The sequence below is a fragment of the Diabrotica virgifera genome, chromosome 5 (assembly GCF_917563875.1).
Source record: "Diabrotica virgifera virgifera chromosome 5, PGI_DIABVI_V3a".
In the NCBI taxonomy this organism is placed as follows: domain Eukaryota; kingdom Metazoa; phylum Arthropoda; class Insecta; order Coleoptera; family Chrysomelidae; genus Diabrotica; species Diabrotica virgifera.
The window spans coordinates 235,715,293-235,728,320 of NC_065447.1; the positions used below are offsets into that span (position 1 = coordinate 235,715,293).

A 13,028-nucleotide genomic window follows, 5' to 3' on the forward strand; every position below is an offset into this window, starting at 1 on the left:
GCAAAACAAACACACTGTTTCAAACAAATTTAGTATTCGTGTAACTGTTCTGCGGCTTGTATGTTTTAATGGGCCATTCGGCCATAAAAAGATGATTATTCATTTATTGCAAAATTAAATGTTGTGTGGTAAATCAGATAAACTGAATTATGCACTCGATGAAAAACATCAAAAATATTTGTGGTATGGTGTAGGTACAGTTTATTCGTTTTTTTTTCTTTTTCGATTACACAATGATGAATATTATATTGATTGCTATATTGTATAATATTATATAAAATGTTTACCTAATCTGAATATATTTGCTAAATAATTTACTCTATTTAGTCCGTTCTTTAACGGTAAAATATTGCAAAATCTCTAAATTTTAAAGAACCGCTTGGATTGACATGAAATTTGGCATACACATAGCTAATAAGTCAAAGAAAAAAAGTGATATTGTGCCGATATGTGCTTCTGCCCTGGGGGTGGTTTTCGCCCCTTCTTGGGGGTGAAAAAATATTCGTCCAAAGAATATCAGGAAATGGATAAACTGGCTAATTTTAAGTAACTTTTGTTCTATAGAGTTTTTTCACTAAGTCAATACTTTTCGAGTTATTTGGCAGTGAATATGTTCATTTTTTCAACAAAATAACCACGCTTTAAGACAGTTTTTCGCAAATAACTCATATAGTAAGTATTTTGTCGAAAAAACATTCTTAGCAAAAATATAGCCTGTAAAAAATTTTAAAAAATGGTGTATATATCACGTCTCTACACCTAGCAGAAGCAGAGTTATAGCTAATGAAAGATAGGTTCATATTTGTCAAATTTCAAATGGTATGTTTTAACGTGAAATAACCAAAAATAAAGCACATTTCGGGGAAAACTCATTACAACTTTTTTAAAATGTTTAAAAAAAGCTTCATTTTTGTTTTATAAAAAAAATTTCTAGCATCAAAATTAAACAAGTTACGCTCAAAATAAAGTTAGTCCCTTTTGGTTTTGGTAAAAAAATCGAGAAAATCACCCCCTAATTTGTATCTTAAATGAACTTAATTGTTACGACTTCACAAGTTTCTTGACTCCTGTATATATTGTTTATATAATCTGTAAGTTTCATCGGTTTAAAGTCCTCATTATTGAAAGGGCTGTAGTTAAAAGGGGTTGAACGAGTCATTGATCACGAATGTATGCAAATTTAGAAACACTAAATCTTAATCAATTTTTGTCTAACAGAAAAACAAAAAAATACATGATATTCGGAATAGCAAATCTGACTTTTTTTGTTTTTCGAGATTTTTGGTATCTCTAACAATTTTTAAATTATTTTGAAAAAAAGCATATTTTTCAAAATTTAAATTTTTAAAAATTTTACTTTTAAACCAAATTTTTTCAAAAGTAAGCACTTTGAAAAGATAAAACTTATAGATCATATAAATACAACATAAGTAAAATAATTTGTGGAGCTGTAACGATTTTTTTCATTTAAGTTGCTAATTAGGGGGTGGTCTTCCCGATTTTTTTTTGCAAAAACAAAAGGAGCCAACTTAATTTTGAGCGTAACTAGCTTAAATTTAATGCTATAAACTTTTTGTAAAAACAGAAATAAAGATTTTTTTAAACACTTTAAAAAAGTTTTAATGGGTTTTCCCCAAAAAGTGCTTAATTTTTTGGATATTTCACGTCAAAATATTCTATTTGAAATTAGGTGAATATGAATCTATTTTTCATTGGCTATAACTCTGGTTCTACGAGATCCAGAGACCTAACGCCACACCATTTTTTTTACTTTTTTATAAGCTATATTTTTGCTAAGAACGTTTTTTTCGACAAAATACTTACTTTTTGAGTTATTTGCGAAAAACCGTCTAAAAATGTGGTTATTTTGTTGAAAAATGAACATATTCACTCGCAAATAACTCGAAAAGTGTTGACTTGGCGAAAAAGCTCTATAGAACAAAAGTTACTTAAAATTAGTCAGTTTACCCATTTCCGGACTTACTTTGGACATATATTTTTTCACCCCCATGAGGGGGTGAAATTCACCCCCAAGGCAAAAGCACACATCGGCACAATATCCCTTATTTTCTTTGACATGTAAGCTATACGTATGCCAAATTTCATGTCAATCCAAGCGGTTCTTTAAAATTTAGAGCAAAAACCGTGAACGAATGGACTAATTTGTGATTTAGTTATGCTGTTATTGCACAAAAAGCAGACAAATAATTTAACTAAACCATATAAGATACAATGTTAAAAAATTTGCAAAGTTAGGTCTAAACTTATCAACATGTTCAACATGTACACTGAGGAATAAGGGTATACTATGAGTCCCAAGTATAATGACAGGAAAATAGAGTTGTGTCCCTTCATCTTCGTAGACTTTTCATATCACTAATAAAAATGCAGTCAATTTAATAATAAAAGAAGTAATAGGAGAGACTGAACTGACAAAGTCAATGTAGGAAAATAAGACAGTATTTGGTATAAATCAAACGAAGAAGGGAAAACGAAGCTGGCAAAGAACAAATAAACATATTTTATACTATTCAGAAGCAAAATCGATAAATAGAGCAAAAAATGAGTAGAGATAATAACAACAGAAAACATAAAAGAAAAATTATCTTGAGTAACTGTATTTAGTTAATTCAAGAATAATTACTATGAGAATACAATTAATAAAACAATAGTAAAAATATACGGCCCAATGCAAGAAACAACAGAAGAAGAAATAATAGCGTTTTACAGCGGATTATAAAATTAACTAGATGAAGCTAGAGAAATAGCACCAGGTAGTGGCTATTTTACAAGAATCCAGATAGTAAATCGCCAAAACACAAGCTTTGATAATGTTGGTTGTCAAATATGCAATATTTACTTTTAATTTTTAATTTAAGTAGTATCTAGTTTTTTACTTACCCAAATGTCAAATATGAAAATATATTAACTTTTGATAAAGGATTGAATTTCTCCTTTGGTTTTTCCATAATCTTATTTACCATGACTGGTAGCCATTAAATCTGAAATAAAAATAATGTAATTATTAAAAAGTTATTATTAGATACTGTTCGTAAAAGATATATAATTTTTTGGTAATCTTAAAAACTAAATTTCTTCTGCATTTTACTAACTACATAACAAATAAATTATTGCTACAAAGTATAGGGAACAATAGACCTAAAAATGAACTATAACAAAACAGGAATAATAAGCCTACCATGAAACAAGAAAAATAAGCTAAGAAAATCATAATATCATAGACAACGTGGAGCAATATACAGAGTTGGGATAAAATATGGAACCAAGCAAATATCTTTGAAATGAAAAGAACAATATTTATGAAACTTCGCATGCAAGTAGAGTGACGCAAAATGCATCTGATGCCATATTTTTTCTTACTACTCCATATTCATATTACTTCCGGTTTCACCGGAAATACACTTAATTTATTTACTTTAAATGGAACACCCTGTATATTTTTGCAGATTTTAAAAGAAGTTGTTATTTTTAATTCATACATACCAAGTTTGGAGTAAAAAACTGTTAAAACAAGAAATAATTCTCTGTACAGTTAAAAATAGGTTAATTTATTTACGTTAGACCAATGATAATAGAAATAAAAAAAATCATTTCAAATGTTAAAAATTTCTGCCCTTCACCTCCTAACAACGTGCAAGCCTATAAATAAATTTGCGAGTCACTCTTTGCAATATTTCTTCATATATTAGTTCACATTCCTCATTCCACATTCCTCAAAATTATTCTTTGTCTCAAATCCTGCAAGCATGTTGGCAGCACAAAGTAAGCACGTTATTTTAGATAACCCCAAAGAAAAAAAATCTAACGGGTTGAGCTCCGGAGAACGAGCGGGCCACTTTATGAATCCTCTAGGTCCAATCTATCGATTTGGAAAATTCACCTCTAAAAAAAATTGGAAAAATCCCTAACCCGTCGATCATAGTGGGGAGGAGACGCTCCATCTTGTGGAAACCAAAAACTTCCTGGTAACTGGCCATTCTGTTAAAGTGCAGGAATAATTTGGTTATTTAGTAAATTTAAATACTAGTCAGCAATAAAATTTCCGTCTAAAAAAATGAGAATTTGATATAAGCTTTTAATATTTATGAGGCTTTTATGTTGTTATATCTTAGTCATGCGGTAATTTATTCATTGACACTTACTCTAAGGCCCAAAAAAATTACGGTTTTTTAATAGCTCTATACATATAAGTTTTCATTTTGATTACTCAAAGTGTTTATTATTACATTTCCATTTTGAGTTGACGTACTTATTTTAATTTCTTAATTTGATTTTTATAATCAGCTTTCCTGCCAATTTTATATTTATTTTGTTATTCAATGGGCACAATAGCTTTATTAAAAATTTCCATCATCATAATTTCAATATCCCTAGATTATTTTATTACAACTTATTAGAAAACTCATCTCAAAAAAATTACTATATGTATTAAAAACGCGACGATTTTAATATATTGTTATTTCCTGTTGCGATTTCCTGTCTGTTCGTCAGTATATTAAAAACACGAGTATAAAATATAAAGGTATAACCTTCAAAAGATATTCAAATTGCAATTACCGATTTCCAATATATATGTATAATTTTGATCTACGTGGTTTGTACACCTTGACAACACGTCAATGGCAAATAGAGATATTAATTTACACTTTTATTAAAACGCAGGTTATAGTCCAAAGTCCCACGTACCAAAAAAGGTTATGCATAGCAAGCTGAAAATTTGTTCATATCTAAAGTCTGTTTTAGACTATAACATAAAATGATATAAGAAAATGGTATACTAAGTTTTGTCACAATGTAAAACAGGAAACAAAATCTGTTAACAGAAAATGTTATACAAATTAGAACATGTCCTATTTGATAACAATTTTTAGTACACAGGCATGCGCAGTTAGGTTATTTTCGTTATACTGTCACATTGGTTCTTTTAAGGTTAATTTTCTTTCAAGAAATGTTGCAATGAAAGCAGCTGATAATAATTAGTCCAGAAAGCCACTGCGCATCCGCTATGAAAAATATTCTGATTCGGATTTTTTGCACAATTTTACTCAAAAAGGACTCCTTTTAACAAATTTGCATGTTGCCAGGACCAAAAGGTAGTCAAAAATTTTTTAAAAGTTTTTTTTTGTTTTTTTCCTAAAATTATTTTTTTTGCATGGAAAAAAGTTTTTTTAGGTTTTTTGAATCATTCCAAACAGAAAAGGTCTTTAGTGACTTTTGATAGTTTTTGACATATAAGCGATTAAAAATTGAAAAATTGCGAAATCGGCCATTTTTAACCCTCAAAAACTATGTGAAAAACTGAAAATTTGAATGTTGCCAAGGTAGGTAGATATTCTTTAAACATCGATTGATGAAATCCCGAAGAGTTTTTTGCAATACAATATTCAAAACTCCTTTGTGTTTTAATTGCTAATCAAGCGTGCGCGACACTATTTTCCACCGACCGACAGTATAGTGCAAATGAAAGGAATAAATTCGGTATTTCTTAAACCGGCGACTTTAAGGAAAAATCCCGAAACAGGTCGATTTTTATTTTTAAGTTATGATATTGTGGCATATATGGTATACTAGTGACGTCATCCATCTGGACGTGATGACGTAATCGATGATTGTTTTAAATAAGAATAGGGGTCGTGTGCTAGCTCATTTGAAAGGTTCTTCAATTCTCTATTCAGTAATATAAACATTTACATAATTATTTATACAGGGCGTCCAAAAATTTTTTATTAAATTAAATTATTTGACAAAAAAGAAGTAGATAGACACCCTGTATAAATAATTATGTAAATGTTTACATTACTGAATAGAGAATTGAAGAACCTTTCAAATGAGCTACCACACGACCCCTATTCTCATTTAAAAAGTCATCGATTACGTCATCACGCCCAGACGGATGACGTCACTAGTATACCATAATATATGCCACAATATCATAACTTAAAAATAAAAATCGACCTATTTCGGGATTTTTCCTTAAAGTCGCCGGTTTACGAAATACCGAATTTATTCTTTCATTTGTACCATACTGTCGGTCGGTGGAAAATAGTGTCGCGCACGCTTGATTAGCAATTAAAAAACAAAGGAGTTTTGAATATTGTATTGCAAAAAACTCTTCGGGATTTCATCAATCGATGTTTAAAGAATATCTACCTACCTTGGCAACATTCAAATTTTCAGTTTTTCACATAGTTTTTGAGGGTTAAAAATGGCCGATTTCGCAATTTTTCAATTTTTAATCGCTTATATGTATGTCAAAAACTATAATTTTTATAGAAAAGTCACTAAAGACCTTTTCTGTTTGGAATGATCCAAAAAACCTAAAAAAACTTTTTTCCATGCAAAAAAATAATTTTAGAAAAAAAAACAAAAAAAAACGTTTAAAAAATTTTTGACCACCTTTTGGTCCTGGCAACATGGAAATTTGTTAAAAGGAGTCCTTTTTGAGTAAGATTGTGTAAAAAATCCGAATTGGAATATTTTTCCTAGCGGATGCGCAGTGGTTTTCTTTATAATATAAAATATCAAAGATAAAACTAACTAGTTAAATGTTGAGAAAATGAGGTTAAAATATTCTTAAAAGAAAATAAGAAGAAGAAAATTGAAGTTAACAGTACATGTACCCACAAAAATATAAAAAAGTACTTTTTTAGGATGTAATGCGCAGAATCACATAACATATTTTGATACCAAAATGTGACAATGTAATACACAAAACTTCTTGTATTAATATTGTACACAATCATTTCATGTAAGTTTTTGTTATACCATTTTCTTATATCATTTTATGTTATAGTCTAAAACAGACTTTAACGGCGTCGAGTTGGACAAAAAACTCTAAAGTATGGGAACACTGGAACAGGGGAAGCTTTAATAATTGTGGAACGTGATAAACGTGTCATCCTGACAAGTTTATGCTCGTAAAAACTAGCAGGTTGTTTTTTGTTTTAGTCAATATCCAAATATAATATACGAAAAAATATTTGTCCGACAATAATATTGAGCATTTTCACAAGTTGGACACGTAGAACATGTCAAATATCAAGAATTATCTTGGTGATAACTATCAGTCTGATTTTTGCATGAGAGTTTAATGAAAGGGTAACAAATCAATTGGAAGTTCTGTTTAACAAAATATCTTTCCGACAAAAACGCCATTTAATTAAGTGAACTACTCCTTATGAAAAAAATAATGATAAGATTTTGTAGTCTGAAAATTTAAAGAAATAATTTTGAAACTTCAATAACGGGTTTATCCATGTCGGAAAATTTTAAATGATTGAATTTTAAATCAAAAAATATTATTTAAAAACAATATTATTATTGTCTTTAAACTTAAAATAACTATTTTTGTTATAAATAATTAAAATTAATATATAAAATTCTTAAGTTTATTGAAATTCATAATGTTGACAGCGATATATGCAGATTAGATTGGAGGATTTTCCAGAAAATTTGGAATTTAAAAGTTTTCAGAGGAAATTTTTGATTAATAAATTTTAATAACTCTTTATTAAAGTAAATTCATAAATTTTTTTATTTATTTTAATAAATTTGATTAATATTAAAACTCTCTAACTTTCATTAAACTCGCATGCAAAAACCAGACTGCTAGTTATCACGAACATAATCCCTGTCATTTGACATGTTCTACGTGTCGTACTTGTTAAAATGGCCAATCATTTTTGTCGGACAAACATTTTTTCATATAATGTTGGCTATTGAATAAACTTAAAAACAACCTGCTAGTTTTCACAATCATAAACTTGTCAGGATGACACGTTTATCACGTTCCACAATTACTAAAGCTTGCCCTGTTCCAGTGTTCCCATGCCTCAAAGTTTGTCCGACTCGGCACCGTTAATCTATGGACAAATGTTCAGCTTGCCATTAATAAACTTTTTTTGGTACACGGGACCCGGTACTATTATTTTAGTAAAAATGATTTGGCTAAAATATGTATTTATTTACAATAAATGTCAACATTTTAAGGACTATTATATTATAGAATGATAGAAATTTGCCAAGGTGTCAAACTTTTACCCAAAATTCGACCTTATTTATGAAAATAGTATGTATCCTACAAAAGAGGAGTAATATCACATTTATTGTGATCGATAGCGATTGACGATCTCTTCACAAAGCTGAAAAGAAAAGGATTTTGTGCTCTTGACCAGTGGCGGCTGGCGCGGAAGGGTACTGGGCGGCTACTTTCAAATATGAGTCCATAACGTATCGGTTAAAATGTATCATCTACCTCCAAATTACCCATAGTTCGTTCAATAGACCGTATCGAATGCCATGCATAAATGCATGGATATTTATATCTCCTCTTTTTGATTACTATAATTTACTAAATATTGAAGGTGAGATGGCTGAAGCAGGTATTATATTTCATTAGGAAGATGTGAAAATACCAGCACCAACAATTCAAGAAGTAAAGAATGCAATAGCATCTGTTAAAGATCACAAAGGTCCAGGAAATGATGATATAAATGAAGAATTGGTAAAAAAGGGGGAAACGTGTTACATCAAAAGCTGTATTTTGACATTATTCTGACAGTTTGGCAACAACACAAAATGTATAAGGAATGAAATGGAAGAGTTATGATGCCCATATATAAGAAAGAAAATAAAAAACAATTTGGAAACGGTATGGGAATATCGCATATTAGCACATAATATAGAGTTCTATCAACTATAGATAGACGCTTACTCCGTATTCGAAATATATTCTAGGCCAGGGCTTCCCAAACTTATTCGTACTGTGACGCCCTTGAGACTTTGCTATTTTTTTGCGACGCCCCTCAACCCAACCCCCAATAATACTTACAAATTTTAGTACTAGCCTAGTAACAGGTTATAGTTATAAGAAAAACACTATTTGAACATTTATAAATTTTATTAGAAATTAACAAATTTTTATAAGAAATTAAGAGTTAGAAATTTATTATATCATAGGCACAAAGATAAAAAGGGATATTTATTTATGTAACTGCCTGGTTAATATGAGAGATGTGGGATGTGCTTGCTTTTTTGAGCACAGCTTATGAAACCGGGGCTTCAGTTTGGAAATTGCCACTCTCATTTCTTTTTCTACGTTTATGTTTGACCTTTACTTGTTTTTAATTACTACTGCAACTGCAGAAAAGCCCGTTTCGCACAGGTACGTCGCAAGTCGCAATTCGCAAATGGTAATAAAATTTTTAATGCAGAAGTACTGATGGCATGATATTCATGAGGAACTGAGCTCCAAAAGCTTTAGGCTAGAATCACAGGACAATTTCAGTCAATTTTCAATGTCAGTTGTTCTTCTTCCTCTGTTGAAAGTGTCGATTGTGTTGATGACTGGAAAGGGTTTCTGACTCAGTCATATTGCTCCAGATCTTCGGGAAAATATTTCTCAAAGTGTTTGCTCAATGATGACATGTGTTGCGTAAACATATTTTTTAAAGAGGGATCGAGGATTTCTATCGATTTTTCGTGTAGAATACCGTGTAAAGCAGGGAAACAGTCAATTTCTTGATATTCTAATTTTCTCTTCCATAAGAGCAACTTCTTCTGAAACCCAGTAATTTTATATGCCAATTGCAGGATATGTCCAGAGGTATGCTAATTTTATTATAAACTCTGAATTAATAAAGTTTTGTGCAATATTATGCGATTCTGTATGTAGATACGTGTAAAATTCATTTCCTAATTCGTGTACATGTGCGAGTACGTTGCCTTTGGACAGCCAACGAGAGTTGTATTAATAAATTAAAGGCATTTCTTCACAAAGTTCTTGAAAAGTCTTGATTTCACGGGTCGTGTGTAGTTCACCACTTTAATAATGCTATCCATCACAACACTTAATTCAGGTGTAATTTCTTTGCTGCTAAGGCCTCTTTATGTATGACAAATGTGTCCATTTTACACTTGGAGCCTTGGTTTGATGAGAGCTTGTAGTCCTCCATACTGTCCAGGCATCGCTCGGGCACCATTCGTACGCACGCCTACACAGAGTACACAGTTATCGCAGTTAATATTATTTTCAGTCATATCAGTTTAAAATATCGAATAAAAATCCGCGCTGACAAGCGACTCCCCTGGAACAAAGTCGCGACGCCCCAGGGAGTCGCGACGCACAGTTTGAGAAGCCCTGTTCTAGGCGACTACCGATGCGGCTTTCTTGCTGGAAGGTCAACAATAGATCAAATATTTACGATTCGACAAATATTAGATAAAAACTTTTTTATAGATTTCCAAAGTTAGAAGTGGGAATACGTCTTTCAACCCGTTGCTATTCCATTGGGCCTTTGATAATGATCTAGATCAGTGTTTTTCAATCTTTTTGATTTTGCGACCCCTTTACAGGTTGAAATATTCTGGCGACCCCCTGGTGTCATAGAAAGCCAAAGAAATAATTTAATTAAAAACTACATACGTTAGGTAATAATTTTTTCGTATTTTGATACATTGATCTTTTATTTTCACGAGGGCCAGAAATTACAGAACAGCCAACATTTTGCTTTGCAGTTTGACGAATCTACAGGTGTTTCCGACTGTGTACAGTTTGCAGTATTTGTGCGCTTTGAAGCAGATGAAAATATCGTGGAAAAAATCTTATTTTGCAAAGCACTTGCTGCAAACACTACTCGCCAGTGTTTGTACGATATGTTTTTAGAAAGCACTTGCAACTACAATATTGATAGGGAAAAATATATCGCTATTTGTAGCGATGGCGTTGAAGCTATGAATGGCAAAAATAGCGGACTCATTGCAAAAGAAAATCGATAATGCCAAACATATCGTGGACACAGTTTTCTTCATCGACAGGCTCTAAGGTAGTACCTTCTGATATAAATAACGTGCTCAAGAAGGTAATAAAAATTGTCAATTGGTAGACATTAAAACTAAAAAGAGAAATAAACCTTCAAAAATAGTACCATAATTGGAAAAATTTTTTGAAAAACAAACAAGCACATCATTCCCACTAAAATTGTGTTTTAAGAACTTCAACTTTTTCTTTCAGTCGGCGACCCCCCGAGCAAGGCTTCGCGACCCCCTGGGGGTCGCGACCCACAGATTGAAAAACACTTATCTAGATGCAGTCGCTCATTATGAAAGAGACGTAATGGAGATGTTTTCGCCACTTGAGGAGGAAACAGGTAGTCTGGGTCTTCAAGTAAATGAAGAGAATACGTATCTAATAAATACTAGTAATCAAAAATCCAAGACCAAAAGTTAGGCAGAACATAACTATTAATGACCACAACTTCGAAGTAGTAAACGAATTTAAATATCTGGAGACGGTAATCACAAGTGACAACCACATAGGAAAACAGGTCTCAGCAAGGATAGCTGCGGGGAATAGAGCATTATTATCATTATTATTAGAATCAAAAATGCTAAAAAGACAATCTAAATAAAGAACATACTCTACATCAGCGGGAAATAAATAAGCTAGTAGTATTTGAATGGAAAGTTCTCAGAATGATATGGCTCTCAAAGGGATGAATTGACAGAAACGTGGAAAGGGCGCCTCAATGTTGAACTGGTGACTCTGTATCTTACTGAAAACATCGTCAGACATGTAAAACCTAACCGGATAAGGTGGGCAGGTCATGTGATAAGATCAGAGGATAACAGAGTTTTAAAGACAGTGTGTTTTTGAGAGACCAGGCGGTGGAAAATCAATAGGTCGTTCCAGAAAAAGATGAAAGGATGATGTTGAAGCCGATTTATCTAGGATTGAGGTACAACAATGGGAAGTGGAAGCACAAGATCGTAGAAAATGGAGGGAAATAGTGGATGCGGCCATGATCCACTCTGAGTTGTAACGCCAGTCAAGAATAAGAAGAAGAAGACGATATACGTGTTCGGATTCATATACAATATTAATCGATTTTTAATAGCATTAGTCGTTTTTAATTTACTGTCATGTTTCTGCACTGTAACATGTAATATATTATGTTAATTAAAAATAATTTTTGGTATTATTTTTAATGAATAAAGTATATGTCCTTCCCTGCATTAGAATTCAACTTGACCATCCTGAGATTAAAGCCCCTTTGTATTCAATTTCAATCCTTTTCGCCTTGCTGCTGTTCTCGCACTATGCATTTATCACAATTTCAGCCCCCATAATTTCTCGACTGCCCTGGATATACTGTCAAAAACTATTTGAAAATATATTGCACAAAAATAGATTTTTCGCTGAGCATTTGTATCAGGGTCACATAATCGGGTATGCAGAAAACATGCATGGTTAGTATTGGATAAACGTGAACAAAATCGTTTGAAGCTACACTGCAAGATTTGTCGCTCTTTTCAACTTTGAACTATTCAAAATTGCCTTTTAGGTATTTTACGGTTTTGTTATTAAATAGTTTGCCTTTTCCACCAAAACTATATATTTTCAAGTATAGTTTTCTGTTTCGTAAATGCATATAAAAACTGTGTCTCTGACACAAGCATAAAGAGATAATACCTAATTAAAATGAAGTAAAGAAACACAGACTTACTCACAAACATTTAATTTACTTCGACGACCGGTTTCGATCTCTACAATATACAGATCATCTTCAGGTCGGCGTCACAAGTGATTAAATGATGCCGTTACAAGGGGTGCTTTGTAAGTTCATCGATAACATGTTTAAAACGTCCAGATTATGCTAATAGGATAGCTAGGTGAGGGACACATCACACATCTGCCTTCAGAATCCATTCCAATTCACTGTGTTTTGACCTAAAAAGCATGTCCGTTTACCCAGTCCCTCACCTAGCTATCCTATTAACATAATCTGGACGTTTTAAAAATGTTATCGATGAACTGACAAAGCATCCCTTGCAACGGCATCATTTAATCACTTATGACGCCGACCTGAAGATGATCTGTATATTTTAGAGATCGAAACCGGTCGGCGAAGTAAATTAAATGTTTGTAAGTAAGTCTATGTTTCTTGAATAGCAAAGTGTCATCTCTGAAATAGCACTTGCACAGCAAAAAAAAACCTTCCGTGTTCCCA

The 13,028-nt window shown here is 31.9% G+C and overlaps 1 protein-coding gene across 3 annotated transcripts in view; it reads right to left on the reverse strand.

Moving 5' to 3' along the window:
* LOC114331755 (probable multidrug resistance-associated protein lethal(2)03659) overlaps positions 1-13,028 on the reverse strand; it is a 243,736-nt gene that overhangs the window by 168,051 nt on the left and 62,657 nt on the right. For all 3 annotated transcript variants that reach the window (XM_028281392.2, XM_028281390.2, XM_028281391.2), the window contains exon 2: positions 2,902-3,002. In XM_028281392.2, coding sequence (XP_028137193.2) covers positions 2,902-2,984 — 83 coding nt within the window. In that variant the 5' untranslated portion in view covers positions 2,985-3,002. The remainder of the gene's footprint in view (positions 1-2,901; positions 3,003-13,028) is intronic.